The sequence below is a fragment of the Manacus candei genome, unplaced genomic scaffold (assembly GCF_025592945.1).
Source record: "Manacus candei isolate 608988 ecotype Guabito, Panama unplaced genomic scaffold, ASM2559294v1 h1tg000007l, whole genome shotgun sequence".
NCBI lineage: Eukaryota > Metazoa > Chordata > Aves > Passeriformes > Pipridae > Manacus > Manacus candei.
This window is the reverse complement of record NW_026138055.1, coordinates 5,685,134-5,710,569: the sequence shown is the minus strand read 5'-3', so window position 1 is coordinate 5,710,569 and position 25,436 is coordinate 5,685,134. Positions and strand designations below refer to the sequence as shown.

The window sequence follows — 25,436 nt, the reverse complement described above, 5'->3', positions numbered from 1 at the left end:
AAACTTGCTGATAGAGTGTTTCTTTCTCTGTAATTACAAATCAACAAATCACACCTTTACCATTTCATCTGACAGATGTTTCCAGGTTTTCCAGGTACTGAAAAGTAAAGGCCTGTTCTGAAATCTTCACAAGGGACTGGGGTAGGAGTTGTGTGACTACAAAGAGGGAAGACCTGAATTTAAATAGAAAAATAACAATATTTGATATAAAAGCAAGCAATGACAACTGATCTGGTTAGCAATTACTTGTGACTGAATGTGGACAGTCAATGTGCACACAAATCCCTTCTGACCTGGTAATATCTCCACCCATGGCAATGTTTCTCACCACATGTACCCGGAAATGCCAAAACAAATATGTGTTTTAATGTTAGTGCACACAGTAATCTTTTAATCTTTATCCAATATTGGGTGAAAGTATAAACTACAGAAATATCCTTGTCTCCTTTTTTGACTTTTACACTATAGGATGGATGTAAAGAAGCCACAGCTTGAACAGGAACTTGGCCCAAGACTTTTTAAATCCCCATGGAAAAATCAACAGGCAAGATTCCATCTTGGTTAGAACAATGTCAGTCTGGAGACAGCTCAGTAGCCACCTGAGGTTATTGGCATTGCTGGAGATTAGGATCAAGTGCTGCTACAACTGGACATGTCAATCATTAGCAGAGAGCTTTGTACCACGTTCCCTCTGACTGCAAATTTCACATATAAGGAGTAATACACCCAAAACTCATTTCAGAGTATTCCATCTCTTCCAGTACAAGAAGAGGAAATTAAAATGGAACAAAAGCAAACAACCTCGTTTTTGGGTGAATTTGCACTTGAAAAATACATTGTTCTCTCTGGTCAGTACTTGAATTTTGCAATACCTGTGACGTTGAGTCACCTTGTCCTATCAGGAAGCAGAGGAACTATAAATCACCCTCCAGGGAAGAAGTCTGGTCACTGCCACAACTACCTGAAGAAATATAGAAGAAATTTCTGATCTTCTTGGAAACAAAAGGTAGGATTTACATTGATTTGTTGGCTTTGAGTACTGCAATTTTTTTCATGTATTAAAGTACAACTTATTGTCAGAAGGCTTCTTGAACAACTTAGAGCAGCCTCAGAAAGAGGATTTTATTTAGCGAAAAATAAGGATTACATAGGTAACCTTGTAACAAAGCTGGGAAAAAAAAGGGGAAAAAATTGATGAACAATCAGAAATGACAGATGAAAAGACACCTGTGTGCAAGAGAGAGTATCTTGGCAGATTATATGCACATAGAGAAAGGGACAGAGAGACAGTCAAACATATTGAATGGGATATACATTGAGCTCGGTATATTTTATTGGTATATGTTACTATCATCACCTATTTTCAGAGTGATGAAATTACTTTACTCCTCTTGTGCAAGGTGGCTGCTAAGTAAGACTTTGTGCAATAATGTTGTACAAGTGGAATGCCAGAGACTATATTCCAGGTCTTCTTCAAGAATAATAAAAAAATAATAGGGATGTTCTTTTGTAATGGATATTCAATTCAATGAATAATTTAGGATACACTTTTTTTTTTTTTTAGAAGGAGAGATGGAAAAACATATTCACACAAGTTTGCCAAATTGATACAAACTAGGGATGCTAAAGCACCATCTTTCAGTGGCAGATACTGGTATACAGATGGATTTGCGGGAAAGTCAGTAAGACTTGGCACATGTCCTGATTTATGTTTGATTGAGGGGGAACAGGGGAGGGGGAGAGAGAGACTGATTTTAGGACCAATGCCTAGAAATTAATGCAGAGCAATTAAATTTACATCTCATAAACTGTAAGCATTTGGTTGAAATCAGTGGGATTGCCAAAAGTATGTTAATATCTTGGAGTGGGAAACCCACTGGGTCTTAAAAAGCATTCCAATGGCATTTTGAAACTTGTATCATGTATTAAATTACCAATTATATTTAATTGTAAGTTAATTCATAGAAAATATTACAGTGAATGAATACTTTGCCTATGTCTCTAAGTTAGCTTTACTAAATAGAAAGCTTCAGAATTTCAGCAAAGAGTTATTTTTCCTTTAAAATGTGTTTTACATGCAAAAAGGATTGTTTGTATTTGCATATCATCATATTTTGCACTCAAAGGACATATTTTTGCTTGTAACTTGAATACAGCTAAAAATAACCCCCAACTCTACTTAATTTCTAGCTAAAAATTAGGTGAAAAGAATCATTTTTTCATGATATTGGGAGTATAATCTTTTGTTGCTAAACACCTAGATCAGATACATTGCAAAGTTTTGGAATGGCTCTGGGAAATAAGTGTTCGAAAATTTAATAAGAAAAAAATTCTGTTATCATAAAGCATTTAAAGGAGGCACAGGTGATGGCAGAGCTCAAAGCAAGTGACATAAAGCAGTACCAAGAACAGGAAATCAATTACTTTTACTGTTAAATATCAGTATGCTTTCCCCTGGATCAACCAGATTTTTTTCTCAAGTACAGGTGTTTGGAATAAGTCACTTTATTTTGAAGGCTGTGAGAGATTAATTGGACAGATGTGACCAGTCTGTCCAGTTTTTTAGCCTCTGAGCTGCAGCTGCCCGTAGTCACAGTCCACTTCAAAGGGCTTTGCTGTTTAGCAGAGCTGGAGCAGCGTCTCTGCCTACAGGTTGGGAACTGTGGGTCTCTTCCAGTGCCAGGTAATGAAGCTGGTGAGAAGCAGAGACCTTGCTGTATCAGTTGGAAAAGGGTAGTTTTTCTTTTCCACATGTTCTCCACAAATACAAATAGTGTTCTCCAGGGCACCTTGTGTTTTATATAAACTGGTTGCCTCAAGGGAAAGGGGCTTTGCTGAACATGAAAAGATCAGCAAACCCTATTGGCCTTCCCCCAAGAATAACTTAAAACCAAAACCAGCAGCCCCTCAAGACCAAATAAGTTAAGCTAATAATATATCTCTGTGGTAACATGCCCATAAATTCCCTTGGGTGGGAGGCTGGGAAAAATGCCAAAATGAGTAAATTCCACTCTAGTCACCTGCTTGCCTGTCCATCGTAACAGAAACAAGCTGCATGTAATTCGTATGACTAATTGTAGATACCTGAACTTTGCAGTGACCTCCTGGGTCACTGGAGTGGGGTGATGTGGTGCTTTGAGCCTCTAAAGTAAATGGAGACTTGGAGTCCAGATTCTGGTGGATGCTTCTTCAGTTAGAATCATATACATGTAGAATATCCTGAGTTGAAAGGGACCCACAAGGGTCATCAAAGTCCAGCTCCTGGACCTGCAGAGCACATCCCCAAGAATCACACAGTTAGAGAAGGCTCTGGTTTCTGTTGACATTCCACACTACCTGTAATATAATCAAGAGTTGTCTTAGACAAAAACAAATAAAGCTTTCTGAAACGGGTCTTTCCCTGGTCCATTTTTGGCCCAGCCAGTTCTGCCCCAGCTCACATGCAAGGCTTCACAATGCTGCTCATTGACTTTTAGGGTTTGAATCCTGACTCCTGGGTCTGCACAAGGATCAGTGTCTAATTCCCATTTCAAACTATGCACTCCAGTCAAAGTAGGCAAATAGGAGTAGGGAAATTTTCAGGCTAACCTAGACATAGAAACAAGCTAAAAGTAGCATCCTATCCCATTCCAGTTTGGCAATGGGCATAAGGCTTCTTACAGAAAGGGAAGCACAAACACCTCTGAATTCAGGTGGAGATATTCAGCCAGGATGACAGTAGGAAGTATGAGATATACAAAGCAATTCATTCATAGAAATTTGGAAGTGTGGGGGAATTAATTTTATTATTTTACTTGTAAAATGGGGGGAGGTGAGGAGGAAACAAAGAAAAAACCATATTACATTGCTACTTGGGCAAAAGTCAGGAAATGCACTGGAAAAAGATGCATTAATTATCAGAGAAATGAAAGCTATATAAAAAATAAATCAAATCCTCATTCTCCCTTTTCAGAGATGATTCTGCCAGTGGTGTTCCTGTGTCTCACGGCTGCACTGCCTCCGTCCACTGCACAGGTAGGATCCACACTTTGTACTCAGAAAATTTGGGTGGGCCCTGAGGCACTTGTGTTCTGACTGAATATGGCTTTTCCTGTACACACCAACCTCATGCATAAAGAGTCTGATTAGATATCTAGGATCTGGAAAACTTTCATCTTTGACGTCTGCTTCCATTTGAAGCAGTCAACTGGATGCACACTTGCACAATAAACCATCTAAAGATTCACTGTTACTTATGAATTGGACCAGAGAGAACTATATTTTCCAGAAGTTTCCATACACAGATCCAGGAATCAGGTTCTCCCAAAGATCCAGCCCTCTTCCCATTAGTTTCCCACAGGTTTACAGACAGCACTTACCTAATTCCTTCCTCATCCTACAGACGCTGAGCTATGTGCCTCTCCCTTTGCTCAAACGTCCATCCTCTCATCATGTGTCCCTGATTTCCTTAAAACAGCTAAATTAAGATACTGAATGCACACACATAGTGGTTCCTCCCAACCCATACTTAGACTGAAGTCTGTAGTTTGCTACTTCTGCTTCAGAATCATTATGACTGAAGCTCTGATTACTTTTTTTTAAATTATTTTCCCTCTAACTCTTCAATTTCTGCTCTCCAAGCTGCAGTCTAGAAGACTAGTTGAGAATTAATGTACAGAAGAGACTGAGTTCTTCACATGGCTCTTTTTTAATTAGAGAACACATGAAAAGTTTGAGAAATGCTATCAGTTATGGCAGAATTGTAACAAAATCTATAGCGTGAAAGTATAGGCATTCATTTCCTGCTCAGTGGGATGTGCTGGTGAAGTACCACAAGAGGTCTGTGATGATCCTGTGATTAAACAACAGTTTCCCTCAATTAAAAAAAAATAAATTGATAGACATAGTATAAGATACAGAAGAAGGGAACTACATTATAACAACATTCATGTCTTCAGCTGATTTTTAGATCCTGTTTCCTCACAACCTCATGTAGGAAATTATAATAATAGTAAACAAGCCTGATTTTGTTGCCTAAATTTAAGAGTCTACAGGCACAAGAGGCATTCCAGAATACCTCAGTCCTCCACAGAGGGTTGGAAGATACAATACAGGAATCAGTGTTGTTATTGCTAAGCTCCATGCCATGGAATCACTGTCATGCTGCTCCACATGGAAGTTCTCCTAGAGATACTTGGGAGATAAAACAGTAATCACAGAACCTCCTCCATCCCAAGGATCATCTCTTTGATCAATATAATTGATCAATACAATTATTTTGGTATTTTAGTATTTCTTAGAAAGGATACAGGATTTAGTTACATTCAAATAAAACAGAAATATAACATGTTCTTCCCTTTTAGGAGGCTGAAGGTGTCGATGCTCTGTCAACCAGCAGAGCAGATCAGCAAAAGCTGATTGTTGACAGACATAATGCCCTCAGGAGAGGAGTAAAACCAACTGCCAGCAACATGATGAAGATGGTAAGTTGTGTGCTGTAAATCTATTTTTAATGAGTAATGGACTCTATGAGAGGCACAAGACTGTATGCAGCTTACATTATTTTGTTTAGCTACAAATTCATTCTTCAGACCTTTCTCAAGGCCAGCACCAAGAGAAACATAAAGCTGGACAGATGAAAAAAACTTCTGAAAAATTTTGTGTTGTATGAAAAATAATGCCTCTTTCTTTTGGAGGAAAATGAAAAAGAGAAGAAGGATCCATGGCATTATTAATTTCTTTTCGATACATTCTTCATCAGTCTCCACAGTTTCTATTCCCTGGATGCATAGTAACTTTTTGCCTACCCATCCCTTCCCCCCAAAAAGGGGGATGAAAAGGATTTTATATTTTACTTTTTCTGCTTTAGAATGTAATCTCCAAATGTTGTTCCCTTATGAGGGGCTATTCATTGGCATGTGTCTGAATGACTGGTATTTTATTCTTTCATTAAGGAATGGTGTCCTCGGGCTGCAGAGAATGCCCAAAAATGGGCCAATCAATGTACTTTAAGTCACAGTCCTCCTAATCTGAGGAGAACAGGTAAGTGAAGCACAAGTGTAACTGAATAATGTCACATATGTTGTTGATGTGACCAGTTTTGAATTTGTTTGTTGGGGTTTTTTGAGATACAATTCATATAACATTTAGATTTTTTTGGGACAAAGGAAAATTTCTCGATATAAATCTGTCCAGCAAGCGAGAAAACTTCAATCCCATTCTCATCCCAGTTGCATCAGTTTTACATAGGAATATCCCACTTTCTACAGTAGATGAAAAAATATCATAGAGATAAAGCATATTCTTCCAAAATACCCACCAGAAAGAAGAGAATCTAAACCAAATCTAAGGTAGGAACCAGTTTGCATGTGCTGGCCCAAAGTATCTGGAAAGAAAGGGGTAAGGGGTGAAGATCCAAAATTGGCTGGTGGTGCTAAGCATAGTTTCTAAGACATGACAAATCCCCAGGCAACTTGCAGTCTTTGAGGTTCAGATTAACACTTCAGTCCTTGGATATTGAAGTTACAGCCATACTATGTTAACAACAGTCAGTGCCCAATGTGGTGCTCACTGACTTCTCTCTAGGTCACATTTAAGATATGGACAGTCCTGTCCATACTTTTTGCCTAAAACCCAAATTGTCTGTTTTTTGTTAAGGTGAATCCCAGATGAGAACTAATGCAATAAGTTTGGACCTAAATAAAAACAGTAGGTCAAGATAATGTGGACATCTTCTTGTGTACCAGGAGTTAACTTTGGATTATTGGGATTTTCCCAAGATTACTGGGCTGTGACCTGAATAATGATGGGGTTGGTAACTTCTAAATAACAAAATTAGTCATGAACCTGTGCTGCACATGTGCAGGTGTATCTGTAGTCATGCAGAAGGTCTGTCAACAACCAAACTACCAGACAGACTGGCTGGCCACGCTGCAAACTGGTCAAGTGACAACCTCTGTATTAACAAAGAATGATGTCACAGAACTGGAAAAAAACAACATCCTGCTGCTCCATCTGGGATGAGAATTTCTGTGAAAATCATCCCACCTTTTGTTGGGTTTTTTGGGTTTTTTTTTTCCTCACATGTGTATCCTTTATGCCTTTCTCAGGATCTTTCTCTTTTCAGATGTACTATGTGGTGAAAATATCTTCATGTCAACCGCCCCATTCTCATGGTCAGATGTTCTTCAGGCTTGGTACGATGAGGAGAAAAATTTCAAATACGGAACTGGAGCAAAAACAAAAGGTGCTATGATTGGCCATTACACTCAGGTAGATGCATTTATACATATATATATTTCAGGCTGAATAAATAAATATGTACATGTTAGTTAAGCAACTGTTACCCTTTCATTTTTAAAGGAAATAAGTGCAATAGAGAACTAAAGGGTTATTCTGACAAAACAAGATGGAAACTTTCAAACTAACAGAATTAAAATGAAAATAATAGGCTAAGTGTCTTATGGAATAAAGAGTAAAGATAATGGTATTTAAAGACTTCAGGAGGAAGCAACTTTTTTGTTTAACATCTGAAAATTGTCCAGACACTAGAAAAACAAGGTTATTAAAGTATCAACAACAAAATATAAATAGATTTGTTGCAGTCTACAAAGTTCCATTGACTCAGAGAGTTTCCAGTTGGTCAACAGCTTATCATAACCTACTTTTGTTCACCTGCACAAAACACAGGATACAAAATTTCACATAATGATTCCCACATTAACAATCTGCATTGAATGAAAATATAAGTAATGGAGACATTTTAACTCAGAGATTTTATATATATGTGTGATTAATTATCATCATATCCTCAATATTCTTTGGTTGAATAGGGGTGAAAGGAAGTTTTCAGCAAGGTAGGACTCATATTTTAATATAAAGGGCAAATAAGTGACTTCATTGCAAACATTTCTGTAATGCATATTGCAGTTAAATGATTTTCAAATATGTATTTTTCATCCTTCTATGATTTTTATTCTTATACCTACAGATGGTTTGGCACAATTCCTATAAAGTTGCATGTGGTCTCGCTTCCTGTAGCAACAGCAGATTCAAATACTTTTATGTCTGCCAGTACTGCCCCATGTAAGTATTGATTCTGATTTTGGAACTTCTTATTGCATTATCAAAATTACTTGGGAGATGGTGACATTTGTAATAGAGCACATCACTCACTTATAGCTGAGGAAGAGGTTTGAAGGGTGTATTAGGAATATCAAAAGACAGAAAGATGCTCATCAAAAGAGTTGTCAAAGAAGCAAAATCATAAAACACATAAAAGCAACATCCATTTTCAAATTAAACTTCATTTGCCTAAAAATCCCAATTTTCATAGCAGTAAATCGGAAAAAAAGTGTTTTCAACATTCAACTTGAAATCTCAGTTCAGAAAGGCAGATCAATATGTACAGTACAGTGAAGACTATAATTAATACCAAATAAACTTTAGTGGGAATTTTAAGGTAGAGTGATTATTTCATATGTTGCCTAAAATTCATTTCCACATTCACAGCGTAATATCTTGTGGTGGGTTGACCTTGACAGACCATCAGTAGTCCACCCCTCTATGATTCTTCTCCTCAACTGGACAGGGGAATTAAAAATATAACAAAAAGTTCATGAGTCAAGATAAGGGCAGAGGAGATCACTCATCACCATCATGGGAAAAACTGACTTGGCTTTGGGAAATTAATTTATTACCAGTCAAATCAGAAGGGGATAAAAAGAAACAAACCCAAACCTAAAAACACCTCCCACCTACCCCTCCCTTCTTCCCAAGCTCAAATTCACTCCTGATTTTTTCCACCTCCTGCCCCTCAGCAGCACAGTGGGATGGGAATGGGGACTCTGATCACTTCATCATACACTGCCTCTGCAGCTCCTTCCTCCTCATGCTCTTCCCCTGTTCCAGTGGGGGATCCATCTCGTGGGAGGCAGTCCCTCCATGAACTTCAGTGTGGGTCCTTCCCACAGGCTGCAGTTCTTCAGAAACTGCTCCATGGGTTCCTTCCATGGGGTGAAGTCCTCCGGGAATGGACTGCTGCAGCGTGGGTCCCCCACAGGGTCACAGGTCCTGCCAGGAACCTGCTCCAGCAGGGCCTTCCCACAGGACCACAGCCTCCTTCAGGCATCCTCCTGCTCCGGTGTGGGATGCTCCATGGGCTGCAGGTGAATCTCTGGTCCCCTGTGGAGCTGCAGGGGCACAGCTGCCTCACCATGGGCTGCACCATGGGCTGCAGGGGAATTTCAGCTCCAGCACCTGGAGCACCTCCTGTCCCTCTTCCTTCACTGACCTGGGTGGCTGCAGAGTTATTTCTCTCTGAGTCTCACTCCTTTCTTCTGCACAGCAGTTTTTACCCTTCCCTAAATGTGTTATCACAGAGGCTCTGCTGTCACTGGTGGGCTCAGACTTGAGCGGCAGCAGGTCCAACCTGGATCTGGCCAGCACTGGCTCTGTCTGAAATAGGGGCAGCTTCTGGTATCTTCTCACAAAAGCCAGTCCTGCAAATTCTCTCCCCTTTGCCCTCTCTGCCCACTGCCAAAACCTTTACAGATAAACCCAATACATATATAAAAATTGACATATAACCAAAGAGTGAGTGCAAATTAGTATACATAAACTCCTTTCTAATTATATTTTCTTCTCAGATATTGTATAATGTCTTCATAGCTTATGTTGATAACGTTGGTTTTTCAGGGGGAATCTACTAAGTTCCATGAAGACACCCTACAAGGAAGGAAAGCCCTGTGGGGATTGCCCTAATGCTTGTGAGGATGGATTGTGCAGTAAGTTCTAAGTATTTCAATTGTGTCCTGGGTAAAGTTGATGCTTTAAAAAAAAATAATAATTTATACAAATTGAATTTTTTTGGAATTATTTGCTTAAATACAGGGCCAAAAGCACTATTACAGAATCACATTTTACCATGTTGGTGCTTTACCTGGGTGAGATGAACTGTGAAATGAATTCAAAGAAGCAGGAGCCTGTGACAAGGGTGGGCAAATGTTAGACAGTGGTTGGTGTACACCAGTGTCCCAAATCCCTTAATTAAAGATGACAATGTCTGAATCTCCATGTGGAAACTCTCATGAACACTTTCCATCATAAGAAGAGTCGTGGTCTGCAAGTGAGGTCAAAGATATATTTATACCAACGATAGCACAGAAGTGTGAGCTCCAGATTTCCAGCAGCAATACATGTGCTTTTCTGTGCCCAGGAGAGACAATTCCCATCCTTGCATCTAGGAAATGCCAGGGAAGAAGGCAGCTTCTTTATCTTTTCTTCTTCTTCCTCCTCTGAATGATAGTGGCTGATCAGGTGGCAGTAGCAACACACTTGATGAGGGCAAGTAGCAGACCTGAGTTTTTAGAATTCTAATAGAAATCAAAACATATGGGCTGAGCATCACAGTGCAAGGTTCAGTCTTCTGTTATGGAATTAACCAAATTCTCACCATGGCCTGTAGCATAAAGGAAGAAAGCTTCAAAACACCTCGCTGGTCCAGTGAGAAATCTCCTTGAGGGAACTAAGAATTTTGGATGTGTGTGTTTGGATGCTCCTGTGAAGTAAATCACAACAACAAAGAAAAAAATTACAGAGAAAATAAAGGTTGATGAAAAACTATTCTGAAAAGAAACGCTGTAGGTCTTCATTTCCCACTCATGATTAATTTTGTGTTTCAATTCATTTTCAGCCAAGCCATGAAAGTTTGAAGATATTTTTTTCCAACTCCCTTGACAAAGTCTCCTGGAAGTACCCAGAGCTTCCTCAAGTTCATCACCCTGGTTCCTGACAATGCAAAACTGAAATAAAGTAACAGGCTCAGCTTTTCCCTTCCTGGACATCCATCCATCTTTCACAAAAGCTGCTTCCATCCAGCCTCTCCCACATATGCAGAAGGACCAACTTCAGTCCAGTGACTCCCACAAGAAAAAAAGCTGTTGGAGGATGTATATATTCTCTTTGTGTAATGGTCTAGAACATAGAGGTCTCAACTGAAATTTGTCATTTGATTGCTAGATACATTTAATATTTAGCTTTTTTCATCTTTCTTTTCCCAAAACACTGCCTAATGAGCATTGTTTAAAGTTCTATGATTCCATATATTTCATATGTTCTCAACATAGATGGAGAGTGCTTGGTCATGCAACTAGTTTAACTTGATGGACATTTTAAATTAATGTACTATGAACACCAGAAAATAAACAAGATTGTTTGAAACATGTTTTTCTTATAGTATAAGATTGCACTTCGGATAAATACAGGTACCTGAACCTGCCTTCTAATGGAAAAGGACTGTCTGAGAAAAGGGCTTTATTCACATTAACAGACAGTCAAGTGGGAAAGGTCCCTGTGTTTGGAAACTTTGATTTTACTAACAAGAAGAGGTGCCTTCCAAAATTATTTTTGCAATATCTTCTTTTGCTGTATCAGTTATTAAATTATTCATTCTTCACTGACTAATTCATCACAATTTTCATTCTTTCTTATTACTAGGAAACAAAGTTCACTAAACTTCCACCAACTTTATTAGCATTCGGTCCTGAGGGGAACCTAAATCTTTAGCAGCATAAGCACAAACAGGTCATGTGAGAAACTGAAGATTTCCTAGGCAAAAACAGAAGTCAGGTAAACAACCTTTCATAGGACTCTCTTTCAGAAAGAAGTAAAAATTAGAATAAATAACATGGAATCCCCACTCTGTGACCTTTGGGTGGCAAGATGTTCTTCTGTGCAGTCAGCAGTGGGAATAAATATTATTTTAGTCTCACCTTCCAATGGCTTCCCATTCCAGTCCTCTTTTACTGAGAAAGCTGCTTGAAGATTTCAAGTCCCAGAGCCTTTGGCACGGAATAATTTCAGCATACATTTATGACTCATTCATTTCAGTGGCATTTCTTCTAGTGTGAAAATGATTATTAAGTAAAAACCCCAATTTCACAACTCAGAGTGCTTGATGTTTCAGCTGTTTTTTTTCTCATTCATCTCCACCACTTTTCCCCTCCATGACATCCTGCCCTACCAGCTGGGGACATGCCTACTAGTAAATTGGGCAATGCCAGGGCACAGGTGTGAGTGCTGGAACATGACTTACTGCACCCTTGAATAATTAACACAGATCCAAGTAAGAATGAGGATATAGCAATAGCTAATCCAATGTTATTACCATTAAGGAAATAGGCAGAACCATCACCCTCATTCCTAAGAGAGTCCTTTACTATGAAGAAAGAAATCATAGAATCATTAAGGTTGGAAAAGACCTCTAAGATCATCGAGTCCAACCATTTACCTAACACAGCCAGGTCCACCAGTAAACCATATCCCTAAGCACCATAGTTACGCTTTTTTTAACACTTCCAGGAGTAGTGATTCCACCACTTCCCTGAACAGCCTGTTCCAGTGCTTGACAACCCTTTCTGTGAAGAAGTTTTCACTAATGTACAATCTAAACCTCTCCTTGCACAATTTGAGGACATTTCTTCTTGTCCCATCTCTTGTTACCTGGGAGAAGAACCTGACCCCTACCTGGCTACAACCTCCTTTCAGGGAGTTGTAGAGAGCAATAATGTTGTCCCTTTCTCCAGGTTGAGCCCTCCCAGCTCCCTCAGCAGCTTCTCATCAGATTTGTGCTCCAGACCCTTCCCCAGCTTCACTGCCCTTCTCTGGACTCACTCCAACCCCTCAATGTCTTTCTTGTAGTGATTTCTATTCCCTTCCACTGTAACTTATACTATAAGAACTGATTTTTCTGTCACTTGTAAGAGCAAAGTAGTGCAATGACGTAAAAATCAATCCTCATACATCTCACCCCTGAAGACACGGGGAATAAAGGTCAATAAGCCTAATTTAGATCTCCAGGGAGATAATGAAGCTAATTTTTTACCTGTCATTCTGTAATCAGTAGAGCATAAAATATCAGCATGGATCCTTCATGAACTCTTCTTGCCAAAACAAATTCTCTTCAGTGAGTCACTCAGATGAGTGGATGCTGTTTTGGCTTTGGTAACATGTTTGACAAAGCCACAAAAGTAATTTCCAAATTAGGGAGATATGGTTCAAATGAAAGTAATAAGACCTAGCACATACATACTGTTGAACACACACATCCATGATCCTCCTGTGCAGAGGGCAGAGATGGAGACTTCTGGCACTGCAGGGAGTAGCTGCACAGATGGACAGTACCCACAGCCAGAGTTAATTGCACAGTTCTTCCATGTGATGTCCATAACCTTCCTCTGGGGGCTGACCTGGTGGAAAGCAGCTCTGCAGAGAAGGACCTGGGGGTCCCGGTGGATAATAAGCTTCTCTGTGAGCCAGAAGGGTACCCTGGGGGCCAAGAAAGCCAGTGGTATCCTGGGGTGCATTAGGTAAAGCACTGTCAGTAGGTCTAGGGAGGTGATTCTGCCCCTCTGCTCAGCCCTGGTGAGGCACATCTGCAGTGCTGTGGCCAGTTCTGGGCTCCTCATCACAAGAGAGACATGGACCTCCTGGAGCAGGTCGAGTGGAGGGTGACAAAGATGATGAAGGGACTGGAGCATCTCTGATGAGGAAAGGCTGAGGGAGCTGGGGCTGTTCAGCCTCGAGAGGAGGCTGAGAGGGGACTTCATCCATTTCTGTCAGTGTCTGCAGGGAAGGGGCAGATGATGGACCAGGCTCTGCTCAGGGATGCCCAGCAATGGGACAAAATGCTACGGGCAGGAACTGATGCCCAGGAAGTTCCACCTGAACAGGAGGAAGAAGTTCTTTCCTGTGCAGTGACTGAGCACTGGAACAGACTGTCCAGAAGGGTTGTGGAGTTTTCCTCACTGGAGATATTCCAGAACCATCTGGACACAATCCTATGCCATGTGCTCTATGACCACTGCTTTATGTGTGGTCCAGCTACCGATGTTTCTAGGGCATGAGGGCAGTTCAGTGACTGACTGTGGTATCAAAGGGTCATGTTGCAATAAGACAGTGATGGTAAAAGACTTAAAAACCATTATAATACATTCTTCATAATTGCAAGGCAGCATGCCTTGTCCCTGATAGGTCCCTATGGTCACTGGGATCCCCATATCAGACCATACACTCCTCCTCTCGCATACTGTTCCCACTTTATTTCACCTTTCGAGGTGAAACCCTTGATACCTTAAGAACAGGACCTTAAGCAACAGGATGTGCTTGACTTGCCTGTACCCTGTACCTGCCCTAAGCTGCTGCAAATTAAATTCCCACATTCTCTCAGAGATGGAGCCATTCCTGAGGTGTGGGGAATGGCTAAACAAGAATATGTTTCTAGTTTAAATGTGCCTTAAGATCTTCAGCTGCAACGCTCGAACAAAATAGAAAACAGGTCAAACGAAGTACTCGTTAGTTGAAACCCCTCTACAGTGTTACTGCTAAGAATTTAGTGCCAGGGGAATACATTGCAGAGTCTGTTATGTATTTATCTCTCAGCTTATTAGAGGATGGTGTCAAAGAAAATGATAAGTAAAAGATAAGCTCATTCCAGACTGACAAGACCATGTTGTCTAGGTGGCTTGAACAGCGACGCAGCAATGTGTTAACCAGCATCATTAGCAGAATCAAGAGCAGGGATTGCATGCCTGATGGCACTTGTGAGGAGCAGCCACTATCTAATGAGTGCCACGGGTCCATGGTTAGTGCCATGTACTGCCAGCTACATCTGTGAAACAAGGTGAAGATAAAAGATAAGGAATAATAAAGCAGGATGTCATTAATCAGCTCCTACAGAAGTAGCGTATCAGTAGATAGCATTTAATAATACATTGCCCCAAGCAGCTCAGTGTCTGAGCCTGATCTCATCTTCTGCACAAAGCATCTCCCCTGAGCCCCAGCTGTCTTTGTTCACTTTGTGAACTGCAGCATCGGACCTGCTCTGCCGTCAGTGGGTGGCAGCAGGAGGCCCATCCTGCCAGGAAGGGATACACAATACACATGTTTTCTTCTGCTGCATTTAAGGAAATAACACCAAACAACAAGGCCATTTAGGCTGACCCCTCACCTAATGAGCCATAGTTGCCAGCCAGTCCATGCATTACCAGTTAATATAAAACAAGATTATACAGGTAGAGCACTGGTTGGCCAAGAGGGACCACACAGCTCCTGAGTAAACCAAAGCAAAGTTTACCCATTAAAACATCAGGAAAATTAATATAGGAGGTAAGATCCATAGAATCACAGAATCGTGGAATGGTTTGGGTTAGAAGGGATGTTAAAGATCATCTAGTTCCAACCCCCTGACATGGGTAAGGATACCTTCCACTAGAACAGGTCACTCAAAGACCCTTCCAACTTGGCCTTGAACACTTCCAGGGATGGGGCAGCCACAGCTTCTCTGGGTAACCTGTGCTAGTACCTCACCACCCTCACAGGGAACAATTCCTTCCCAATTTCTAGCATAAATCTACCCTCCTTCAGCTTAAAGCCTTGTCCTATCATTGCATGCCCATCTTGAATTACTCTAGCCATCTACATCAAGTTTAGTCCTACTGACAGTCTTTAGAGGGGATAAGGGAGAGAAACTGGTGAATTTGTGGAACAATTCGTAAGAAACTCAATTTATCTCAAACAGAGACATTATGTCATAATCTGTGTTGGCAAACATCTACACACAGGTCTGGTGCTGCACTGCAGGATCTACAGAAAAATGAGGGGATCATTTCAGACTGCTAAAAGCAATTGCTATTGGTCTTCATCTTTGTAGTCAGTGAAACTGTTTGCCACTATATTGACTTGACTGGACTAGAATTAATTTTCTTCATGGTAACTCTTAATGTTTTGGATTTGTAATCAAATCAATGTTGATTACACACTGGTGTTTTAGCCACTGCTGAGCAGGGCTTACACAGAGTCAAGGTTTTCTCTGCCTCTCATGCTGCCCCACAAGTGAGGGACCTGTGGGTGCAGAAGAAACTGAAAGGGGACGCAGGTGGAAGAGCTGATCCCAACTGACCAAAGGGATATTCTGTAACATATAACATCATGCTCAGCAACAAAAGCTGTGGGAAAGAAGGAGGAGGGGAGGGACTTCTCGAATAATGGTATTTGTCTTTCCAAGTCACCATTACATGGGATGGATCCCTACTTTCCTGGGGATGGCTGAACACCTGCCTGCCCTTGGGAAATAGTGAATGAACTCCATATTTTGCTTTGTACGTGTGCAGCTTTTGTTTCACCTATTAAACTGTCTTTACCTCAACCCACAAGCTTTTGCACTTTTACCCTTCTGATTCTCTCCCCCATCCTACAAAGGTGGAGTGAACGAGCAGCTGTGGGGCTCAGCTCCCCCTGAGGGCTAAACCACAGCAGCCATAAAAGCTTTGCCTTCTCTCAGTGTCTCTGTCCATTTTAGGAGGGCTAGAAGTAGATGATCTTTCAATGTCCCTTCCAACCATTCTATGACTCTATGACAAAGGAGGCTGTAGTCAGGTGGGGGTCGGTCTCTTCTCCCAGGCAACCAGCAGTAGGATAAGAGGGTACAGTCTTAATCTGCGACAGGGGAGATTTATGTTGGACATTAGGAAGAAATTCTTTACAGAGAGAGTGATCAGACACTGGAATGGGCTGCCCTGGGAGGTGGTGGATTCACCATCCCTGGAGGTGTTTAAGAAGACATTGGATGTGGCACTTTGTGCCATGGTCTGGTTGACATGGTGGTGTTGAGTCATTGGTTGGACTTGATAATCTCAGAGGTCTTTTCCAACTTAGTTGATCCTGTTATTCTGTGATTCTGTGAGATGTGTGTTATGTTAAGCACACCATGTGGGTGTATGAGCTCAGTTCTGGGGAAGCAGCAGGCAGGTTTCAAAGACAAAGTAGCAGTTGTGCAGCATGCCTGAATATTCCATATATATGGAATACATGTGCTGTGTGTAATGTTGTCACTTCCCATGAGGTATGTTGCATGTTCTGTGACTATGCCACTGGGAAGCATGCCAGCAAATGCACACTCTAAAAATAACCCTGGGATCTAGGGCAGGAGTGGGTGATGTGTGTACACATCACTGTGTGTTCACACATAGTGGGAATGATATAGTTGTGAGCAGCTAAGCAGCTGAAGAAGGGAAGAGGTATGATTTTGCACTGATTCTCACAGAGGAAACAGCACAATTTGATCATTCCTAGAGACCATATAGAGACACCATCAAGCAGGCTCCAAAGGTAACACGCTGATGAGAAGATGAATCCATTGGGAGTAGGTTTTCCTTCTGGTGACCTTGCACTTCTGTTTTGAATAAACATGAACTCACTCACATGGGTCTTCCTCACATGTGTCCATTGTAGAATAAAACACATTCCCTGTGTATTTTAGTGGATACATACACACTGTTGTCCATCACTAATTGATTTCTACAGTAGGAAGAGTAAATGCTGTCTCCATGGCATGACCTGAATCTGTTCTTAGCTTTAGGCCTTTCTTTTCTAGGTCTTCCTCTGAAACCTTTCCATCCATTCTTTTTTCCATGTCCATTTGTACTGACACATTACAGAGAGGCAGAACATAGGCTTGAGTACTAACATGGTTTTCTGTACCTTTATAATCTTAGTCCTTGACATTAGTTTGACTTAGACCAACCATCATGAACTTCCAAAAAAGTCTTGGTATGGTTGAAAGGTTAATAATGCCAAAGACCTTTCATTATCAGCAGCTTGGAAGACATGGTTCAAGAGGTAGAGTGTCCAGACCCAAACCAGCTGGCCTTGAGACCCAAAAGTTATCCTAGACACATAGTACTATAGACATAGCATTCATGTCCTTGCAGCTCTCCCTTACTTCTGTTCTCAAAACAATTATCTTCCTCAACCTTACCCTGAAAGAGATGTAGAATAGTGAATGGCTTCACCTATATGATACTTTTTTAAAAAATCTTGGTCATGTTCAAGCAGTCATTTACTTTATCTGCTTATCCAGCCTGTCTCAGGCACCTGCTGTAAGAAGAGGAGGTGAAATGCAGACCTGAAGTGCCTCCATTATGTCCAAAGGCAGCAGAAGGAGAATGGCTCAGAAGGAGAACCCTGGTTTCTAGAGCTGGCTGAGACAAATCCCACTCCAGCAGTCCAGATCATGCTCTTGCGGGGACAGGTCTTCCTCATCATCTGCAAATCCAAGTGACCTGTATCTATAGAGAGGTTAATTTTAATGACAACAGGCTTGGCTGGGGTGGAGCTGGGAGGTGAGGGATGTGCAGGGCAAAAGGGTGGTGGTTGAAAAGCCAGAAACTGAACAGTGGAGATACCGGCAGGTGGTTAAACACTGAGAGATTTTCTGCACTTGGTCAAGAGAAGAAGTTTAAGAAACACATTAAGACAAGTAGTTGTGAAACACTGCAGAGAAGTGAAGTGACTAATCCCACCAGATGAACTAGTTATTTTCCCCTTTTCAAATCCTGAAAGCACAGAGATCATCTACAACATGACACGTTCACAGGAGACCCCAAATTCTTGATCTCCCTTCAATTATATTACAGATGATGAGTCTGGTCAAAGCAGACAGTGACTGAGGCACAGGAGGCAGCAAGAGGGAGAGGTGTCACCACAGAACCATGCAGCCAAACAAATCATCTCTGTAGAATCATAGAATGGCTTGGGTTGGAAGGGACCTTGAAGACCTTATTACAAAGAGCATTTGTAACTAAAAGCTGCCTGGTTTTTCTCTGTTATTTTCTCTGATTCTGACTAGACCAGCGGGTCACAGCTGTGTGACATCTGTAGGGCCAGTGAAGAGCAGTGATTCTGTAAGCACCTCTCGCAGAGCTATAACCAGCTGGGAAAAAAATTTGTGAAAGAAAAAAATGTACTAAAAGTGTCCACAGGAAAAACACAACTGAGAAGAAAGGACTGAAAAAAGGGCACGTGGTCACCCCTGTGTTAGCTAAGCCTGGCTCTCCCTTGTGTTGTCTCACCTGAATGCAGGTTAACAGAGATGTTTCACTGGAGCAGAGTTGAGTGTGACAGTCTGATTTCAGGCTGTTCCTTCTCACTGACTTTAGAAGAAGGGTAAAGTATTCACCTGTTCAGTTTACGACTTGCTGTGAGAATCTGTCACTTTTGACATGGTGCCAGAACATGTAAATTGTTTGGTTTGCCATAATTCCAATCTCTGCTGACTCTGTTCATATATATTTTGATCAAATTACCAGAAGATCTTATATCCTCCTTAAGCTGCCTTTGCCAAATCTTCCAGTAACTAAAGAATTAATCTAACTTTAATAAATCCCTAGGAAGTAATTCAGCCTTGACAGAGCCTGTTAAGAAATGTGGTTTAATTTTGTGTGCCTAATAAAACAAACTTCTAATTTTCTAAAGCATTTTTCATCAGAAAGCCTTGGCTTTTTTTTTCCCCAAAAAAACTATGCTTTCTCTTCTGTCATCAATATACAAACTGCCTGGATTTTCTTCCTCCAAGTGTTTACCTTAACTACTGAAATATCATTCTAAAACCAAATAAAAGCTAAAATAGGGTCAAAAAAGCACTATAATATATGATAAGGATATATATACACATATATATGATATACATATATACATATATACATATATACATATATGTCCCTGACAGGGACAGAGTCCAGCTAAACTGACAGATGCTTCAGTTTCTACAGATCTGACTGCAGATAGTTGGTTTTTTATTATATATTGATATAAATTATTGGGTATCAAAACTACACAATCAACCCAAGCTGCATCAACTGTGGAAGTGATTTAATTTTTGTAACAGTGTGTATTTTCATGAACAAAGGTAAAATCACAGGACAGTGCAAGGGATACTGTATTTCCTAAAAAATGCTGAAATCTGGTACCAACACTGGTGAGACAGGAGGCCTTTTTCCTCCTCAGGAGGAAGATCCATATCCCTTGAATCCTGCATTAATCTGATCCTGGCCATATCAGACACTGTGCGTATGAACTGATTATTTATTTCACATGCATCAGCCTGACACAGGTGCAATCCTGAAGCCTTGCTGTGCCCCATCAGATGTCAGGAGGTTGCCCAGTGATACCCAGTGCTGGCAGATGTGTGACCAGGTGATTCTGCTCCCGCATTTTTCCCCTTACCGTGTTGCAGCTGGAATTGCAACACACTCACCAAGCTACGAAAAACTGCTCAGTCTTGTTCAGAAACTTGACTTCATTGAAAATATAGGAGTGCCCTCTGGTGGAAAACTGAACAGCTGAAGTTTCAGTGTCACTAAAAGTTTCCATTTTTCCTCAAATGCAAATAAGAATTTGTTGCTAGTAAACCAGAAGGTCAAGTCAATTCTTAGTTACGTTACTGGATATTTCAAGGTCAGGTTGGTCCTGAGTTTTGCCAACCTGCAAGGAAGCCTTCAGAGCCCTGAGGTTCCAGATTGTTATCCCAGGGGCAATGGTTAGATGAAAATGTCATAGAATCATAGAATGTTAAGGGTTGGAAGGGACTTTATACATCATCTAGTCCCAACCCCCCTTCCATGGGCAGGGACACCTTCCACTGGTTGCTCAAGGCCTTATCCAAGCCTGGTCTTGAGCACTGCCAGGGTTGGGACATCCACAACCTCCCTGGACAACCTGTTCCATCATTTCACCATCCTCACAGTAAAGAATTTCTTCCTAATATCTAACCTAAATTTCCCCTCTTTCAAGTTGCACCCATAAAAAGCATCTTCCATAAGGAAACCACACTGGGCAGGGTACTTCACATTAAAGTGAAAATTTCCGGGGACTCCTAAAAACACTGTCATCAACCCAAGGACAACTAAAGCAGCACAAGTCAAGACTGTAATTTCAGTTGCTCTGACATGAAAATGTCTGCTGGTGATACAACTGTCCCTGCTGGGAGTGGGTCTGTGTTAATATAATAACTCTGTGTCAGTATAAAGCCCTTCTGTCTGTATGTCAGTGTGTGTAGGTTTGAAACTTCAATCAGATACCACTGCCTGAGCAAATCTATCAAAATCATACAAAAATGTGGAAAAATAGAGCTTGCAAAGAGATAAGAAAGCCTCTGTCATGACACCCACGCAGTTGTATCCCCAGACTGTCTATCCAACAAGTTGTTGTGTGTGAAAGAGTGTGTCCTTAGCCATCCTGCCCCGCCCAGGAAGGGGATAGATATATGGTCTCCATCAGAAAGCAAAGGGACACCACTCTCACAGGACAAGTGCTGTCTGGAGCTGCTTATTAGTGAGAATATTCAGCAGTACATGGGGTTACATTCACTTTCTCCATGTTCAAAGGCTGAGCCTACATTTTAACTCGTGTGCTTGGTCATTCCTGGAGGCTGGAGGTGCAAAACCTCCACATAGATTGGAAGTAGTCCCCTAAGGCATCCTGGGAAAACCCCTGCACAGAAGTGGAGCATATAGAATCATAAAGTCATAGAGTCATAGAATCCTAGAATGGCTGGGACAGTAAAGGACCTTAAAGATTCTCTATTTCCAACCCCCTGCCATGGGCAGGGACAACTTCCACTAGACCAGGTTGCTCCAAGTTCCATCCAGCTTGGCCTTGAACACTTCCAGGGATGGGCAGCCACAGCTTCACTGGGCAACCTCTGCCACCACCCTCACACCAAAGAATTTCTTCCCAATATCTAATCTAAATCTCTCATCCTTTAGTTTAAAGCCTCTCTCCCTTGACCTATCCCTACCTGCCCATGTAAAATGTTGCTCTCCTTCCTTTTTTTTAAGCCCCCTTTGAGTCCTGGAAAGTCACAATAAGGTGTCCCTGGAGCCTTCTCTTCTCCAGGCTGAAGTTGTGATGCACAACTTCGACAGCCAGCTGAGCAATCTCATCCTCATCAATGCTAGAAAGAAAAGAAAGAAAAGAAAGAAAAGAAAAAAAAGAAAGAAAGGAAAGGAAGAAAGGAAGAAAGGAAGAAAGGAAGGAAAGGAAGGAAGAAAGGAAGAAAGAAAGAAAGGAAGGAAGAAAGGAAGAAAGAAAGAAAAAAGTATTTAGGGAGGAAAATCAAGGAAAGGAGTAGTAATTTGTTCTTAAACTCACACCCTCAGATGATGACGTTCTTTTAAAGTAAATATACATTAACTTGTATAAGTTATTATTTGATAACCTCAACAGAGTTTGTGATTTGGTGCTTGGCACTAAAAGTGTTCTTGTAGCAGATGAAAAAAATCCCTGCTTGTACAATATGGAATATTAGAGAAAAATTACTTTGACAAACAGCAAATTTCCTGGTAAACACTCTCTGGCTCTGTGGGAGTGGTACCTCACTGACTCAAAGTGTTTGCTTTCCACAGAGCAAAGGACAAGCAAGACAAAAGTCTGTGGGACTGCAACCTGCAGATCTGTCATATGAGAATGTCATGATGTAAAAGCTTTTTTCTGTCTCTCTCCTAATACTGCACAGGTATGGGGATAATCCAGGCAGTGACATTTAAACCCCTGGCCATACACAGGGGAAATGCAATAAATCTCCATGTAAATGGTACTCATGCAATGGAACACAGGACAGATCCACCTGCAAGATTACAGAGAGCAGTGAAATGGCAGAGGTGGAGTCAAGGCTGATGGAATTCACCTCCGATACTTAAAAGAACTAATTGAACAAACCTTTGAACTACGAACAAGTTTCGAGGCCAGGTTGGACAGGGCTCTGAGCATCATGTCATCCCTGCCCATTGGCATGAGGTGATCTTTAAGGTCCTTTCCAACCCAAACCACTCAGTCATTCTATGATTCCAACACCCGACTACATGAAGGCATTCATCACACAGAAGTATTTAGAGCTTTGCAAAGATAGATATGGAACTTCCACTGAAAAAAATTCCTAAAGGAGCATTTGAATCATTGACCTCATTTGATCTGAATCAAACTACTGAAAAAGCAATGCAAAAATCCATGGAAGCTATGTTGTAGCAAAACACATCTAATATTTCAAACTTCCATCAAGCAAGCCTGTGAGATGAAGAGGCCTTTTGGTAGCAAAGTCCTTAAAAGGGAACTTTTACATTTTCCTTTACGTACCCAAAGCAGAAATGTGAAACAAGTTACTCTGCTGCTCTGGTATGCAAACTGCTGGCACATGAGATAAGAACCTGCTTGTGTTCAAGTGGGAGAATCAAGGCTCAAATGGAATAATTATGTCAAGTGGTTGGATATGGTAAATTAAATACAGACAATATGAACAGAAAAATGGTAGGGCTGGTTTGGTTTGCAATGGCACTCACACTTACTGTGCCAGTAATACCATACACAGTCAAGACTGCAGAGGGAATGCTCAGAAATGTGGTTTGGATACATTAGAAGTAAAACTAGGTTTTAGGGGGAAAATGGGATTAGGAAAGGATTGTTTATTTGAGAGGGGTTGAAGAGGAGGTAATGGGGCATGAGGTCAGGGAAAATCTGGGGTCAAACTCAGAAAAAATGGAAAATGAAGAATAGAATCAAAGGGCACTAGAAAGTGAATCTTCTGGCAGCAAGAGTGTGGACACCTGCAGGCATCAGTGATACCAGCCTGTGGACATGAGTCCCCCAGAACAGCAGAGGGGCACCCACTGAACAACCCAATGTACTTTTTATCAGGTCAACATCTTGGCAGGGGGAAGAGGATTGGGTCACATTATTTATAAAATTGTAATCTGGATCTGTATCTTAAATTAGATTTAAGAGCTATAATTAATAATTTCATAGTTGCACATAACGCCTGCATTGCTATAGAGCAGTCAATTAATATTCATAGAATGACTTGTGTAGGAAGGGACCTTAAATATCATCAAGTTCCAAACCTCCCCACCATGGGCAGAGATGCCACACACTAGACCAGGTTGCTCCAAGCCCCATCAACTGGACTTGAACACTTCCAGGGATGGAGCAGCCACAACTTATCTGGGCAACCTGTGCCAGGGTCTCACCACTCTCTGAGTAAAGAATTTCTTCCTAATATCTGATCTAACCCTGCCCTCTGTCAGTTTGAAGTCATCACCCTTGTCCACAGTCCCTCTTGAGCTCTCTTGGAGCCCCTTTATGTACTGAAAGGTGCTCTAAAGTCTCCCTGGAGCCTTCTTTTCTCCAGGTTGAACAATTCCAGTTCCCTCAGCCTTTCACATTCATCTAAGCATTTAGTTCAGTTGAGTCCACAACTTCCTGAGGTGTCCCAGGGTATCCTGCCAGGGCTCCAACTACAATCTGGAAAGGTCTTCCACATGTACTTTGCAACATCTTTAGCACTTCAAGGGTGTCTTGGACATCTTGTTTTATATGAAATGGTGCCAAGTGCCTCCATACGGGTGCTGCATTTAGACTTAGGTCTCCACTAACCTAGAAGATCTCCTTCCCTCTGTCAGATTTAGAAATCTACATTTTAGATACCGTCTTTTAGTCAGACACAACTGTATTTTATGACTTCTCTCAAAAGAGTCTATTCATCGATTTATGAAGAATTGTATGTATTTGCTTTTCCCTGCCTTTTCCACAGAAAAGCACTAACATAAGCACGTGTACCAAGATATCATTGATACTGCTGTGAATAACTGGATATTCTCCAGCAGCAAAAAGCTGTAAAAGATGAGTATCAGTTTCAATTAGGAAATATTATTTCCTTACCAGTTATTTTTCTGCAGTCCATTACAGAACAGAGTGTTCTAGGTTCCTCTCTCTGGAATGAGTGTACATTTCCTATCAGATCATGTCTCTCTAAAGGGGAAAACATTGCAGGATGCAGAAACCAGAAATCTATGCCTCTCTTTACAGCACTTTTTCTCAGGGCCTTTTTCAGGAAATTACATACTCCTTGCCTTTTTTCCCACCCCATGTTTCCTGCACGTCAGGCTATGGAATGGCTCAGCTTTAGTGAGGGGTGTGGAAAGCCCTCTCAGGCAAGATATTCTGTGAATGTGTATATAAAAGACCCTCTGGTTATGTATGTTAGATCCATCTTTTATTAAGTATTTTCCAAATTCAGAGTGTTATAAAATCTATGCTATTACAAAAGAAATGGTGAGAAGCCACTCCACAAAGAACCTTGGCTGTGTCTATATGTAGTTAGTTCAGAAATTATTATGAGTCAAACTGCAATTAATCAGCAATATCATTTCCAAATGGCTCTTCAAGCTCGGATTCCATGATTTTAAATGGAGATTCAGTGAATACTTCTTTTCACTGCTCCAAATGTTTATCATTTGCTTACTATAACCAGTCCAATGGAATGCTCCATGTAAGATTTACTGATTTGTAAATTGGATTTTCCTTATATCTTTTACATTTTAACATAACTTTCTATTGCACCAAGTTCAAGATATTTTTTACCAACTGAACACTATTACAAGAAGACCAACCTTCTTTCTGTGCCATCTACAATGCCTCTGGTTTACTCTTAAGTCAAATGCAAGACTAAAATGCTCATATATAAACATTTAAGGAATATAAGTATGCAAAAGAATTCATTTAGGGCCCACCTTTTTTTAAAGATTTCACAGTAGAAGATCCTACATTGTTGTCACTATTGCTAAATTAGA

General features: G+C 40.9%; 1 protein-coding gene and 1 long non-coding RNA gene across 2 annotated transcripts; one reads left to right on the top strand and one right to left on the bottom strand.

Moving 5' to 3' along the window:
• Positions 1–929: 929 nt before the first annotated feature.
• LOC127481959 (cysteine-rich venom protein pseudechetoxin-like) lies at positions 930–11,200 on the top strand. Its single transcript, XM_051811864.1, has 8 exons — positions 930–1,006; positions 3,953–4,014; positions 5,343–5,462; positions 5,934–6,021; positions 7,106–7,251; positions 7,970–8,064; positions 9,676–9,764; positions 10,673–11,200. Exons 2-8 carry the CDS (start codon positions 3,955–3,957, stop codon positions 10,681–10,683), a joined length of 609 nt encoding a protein of 202 aa, XP_051667824.1. The 5' UTR covers positions 930–1,006; positions 3,953–3,954; the 3' UTR covers positions 10,684–11,200.
• Positions 11,201–14,402: 3,202 nt separating this feature from the next.
• LOC127481976 (uncharacterized) lies at positions 14,403–21,315 on the bottom strand. The gene is made up of 3 exons (XR_007908390.1): positions 21,212–21,315; positions 17,942–18,104; positions 14,403–14,647 (listed from the first exon to the last, which is right to left on the bottom strand). It is a non-coding gene; the product is annotated as an uncharacterized LOC127481976 (long non-coding RNA).
• Between the last annotated feature and the right edge of the window lie 4,121 nt (positions 21,316–25,436).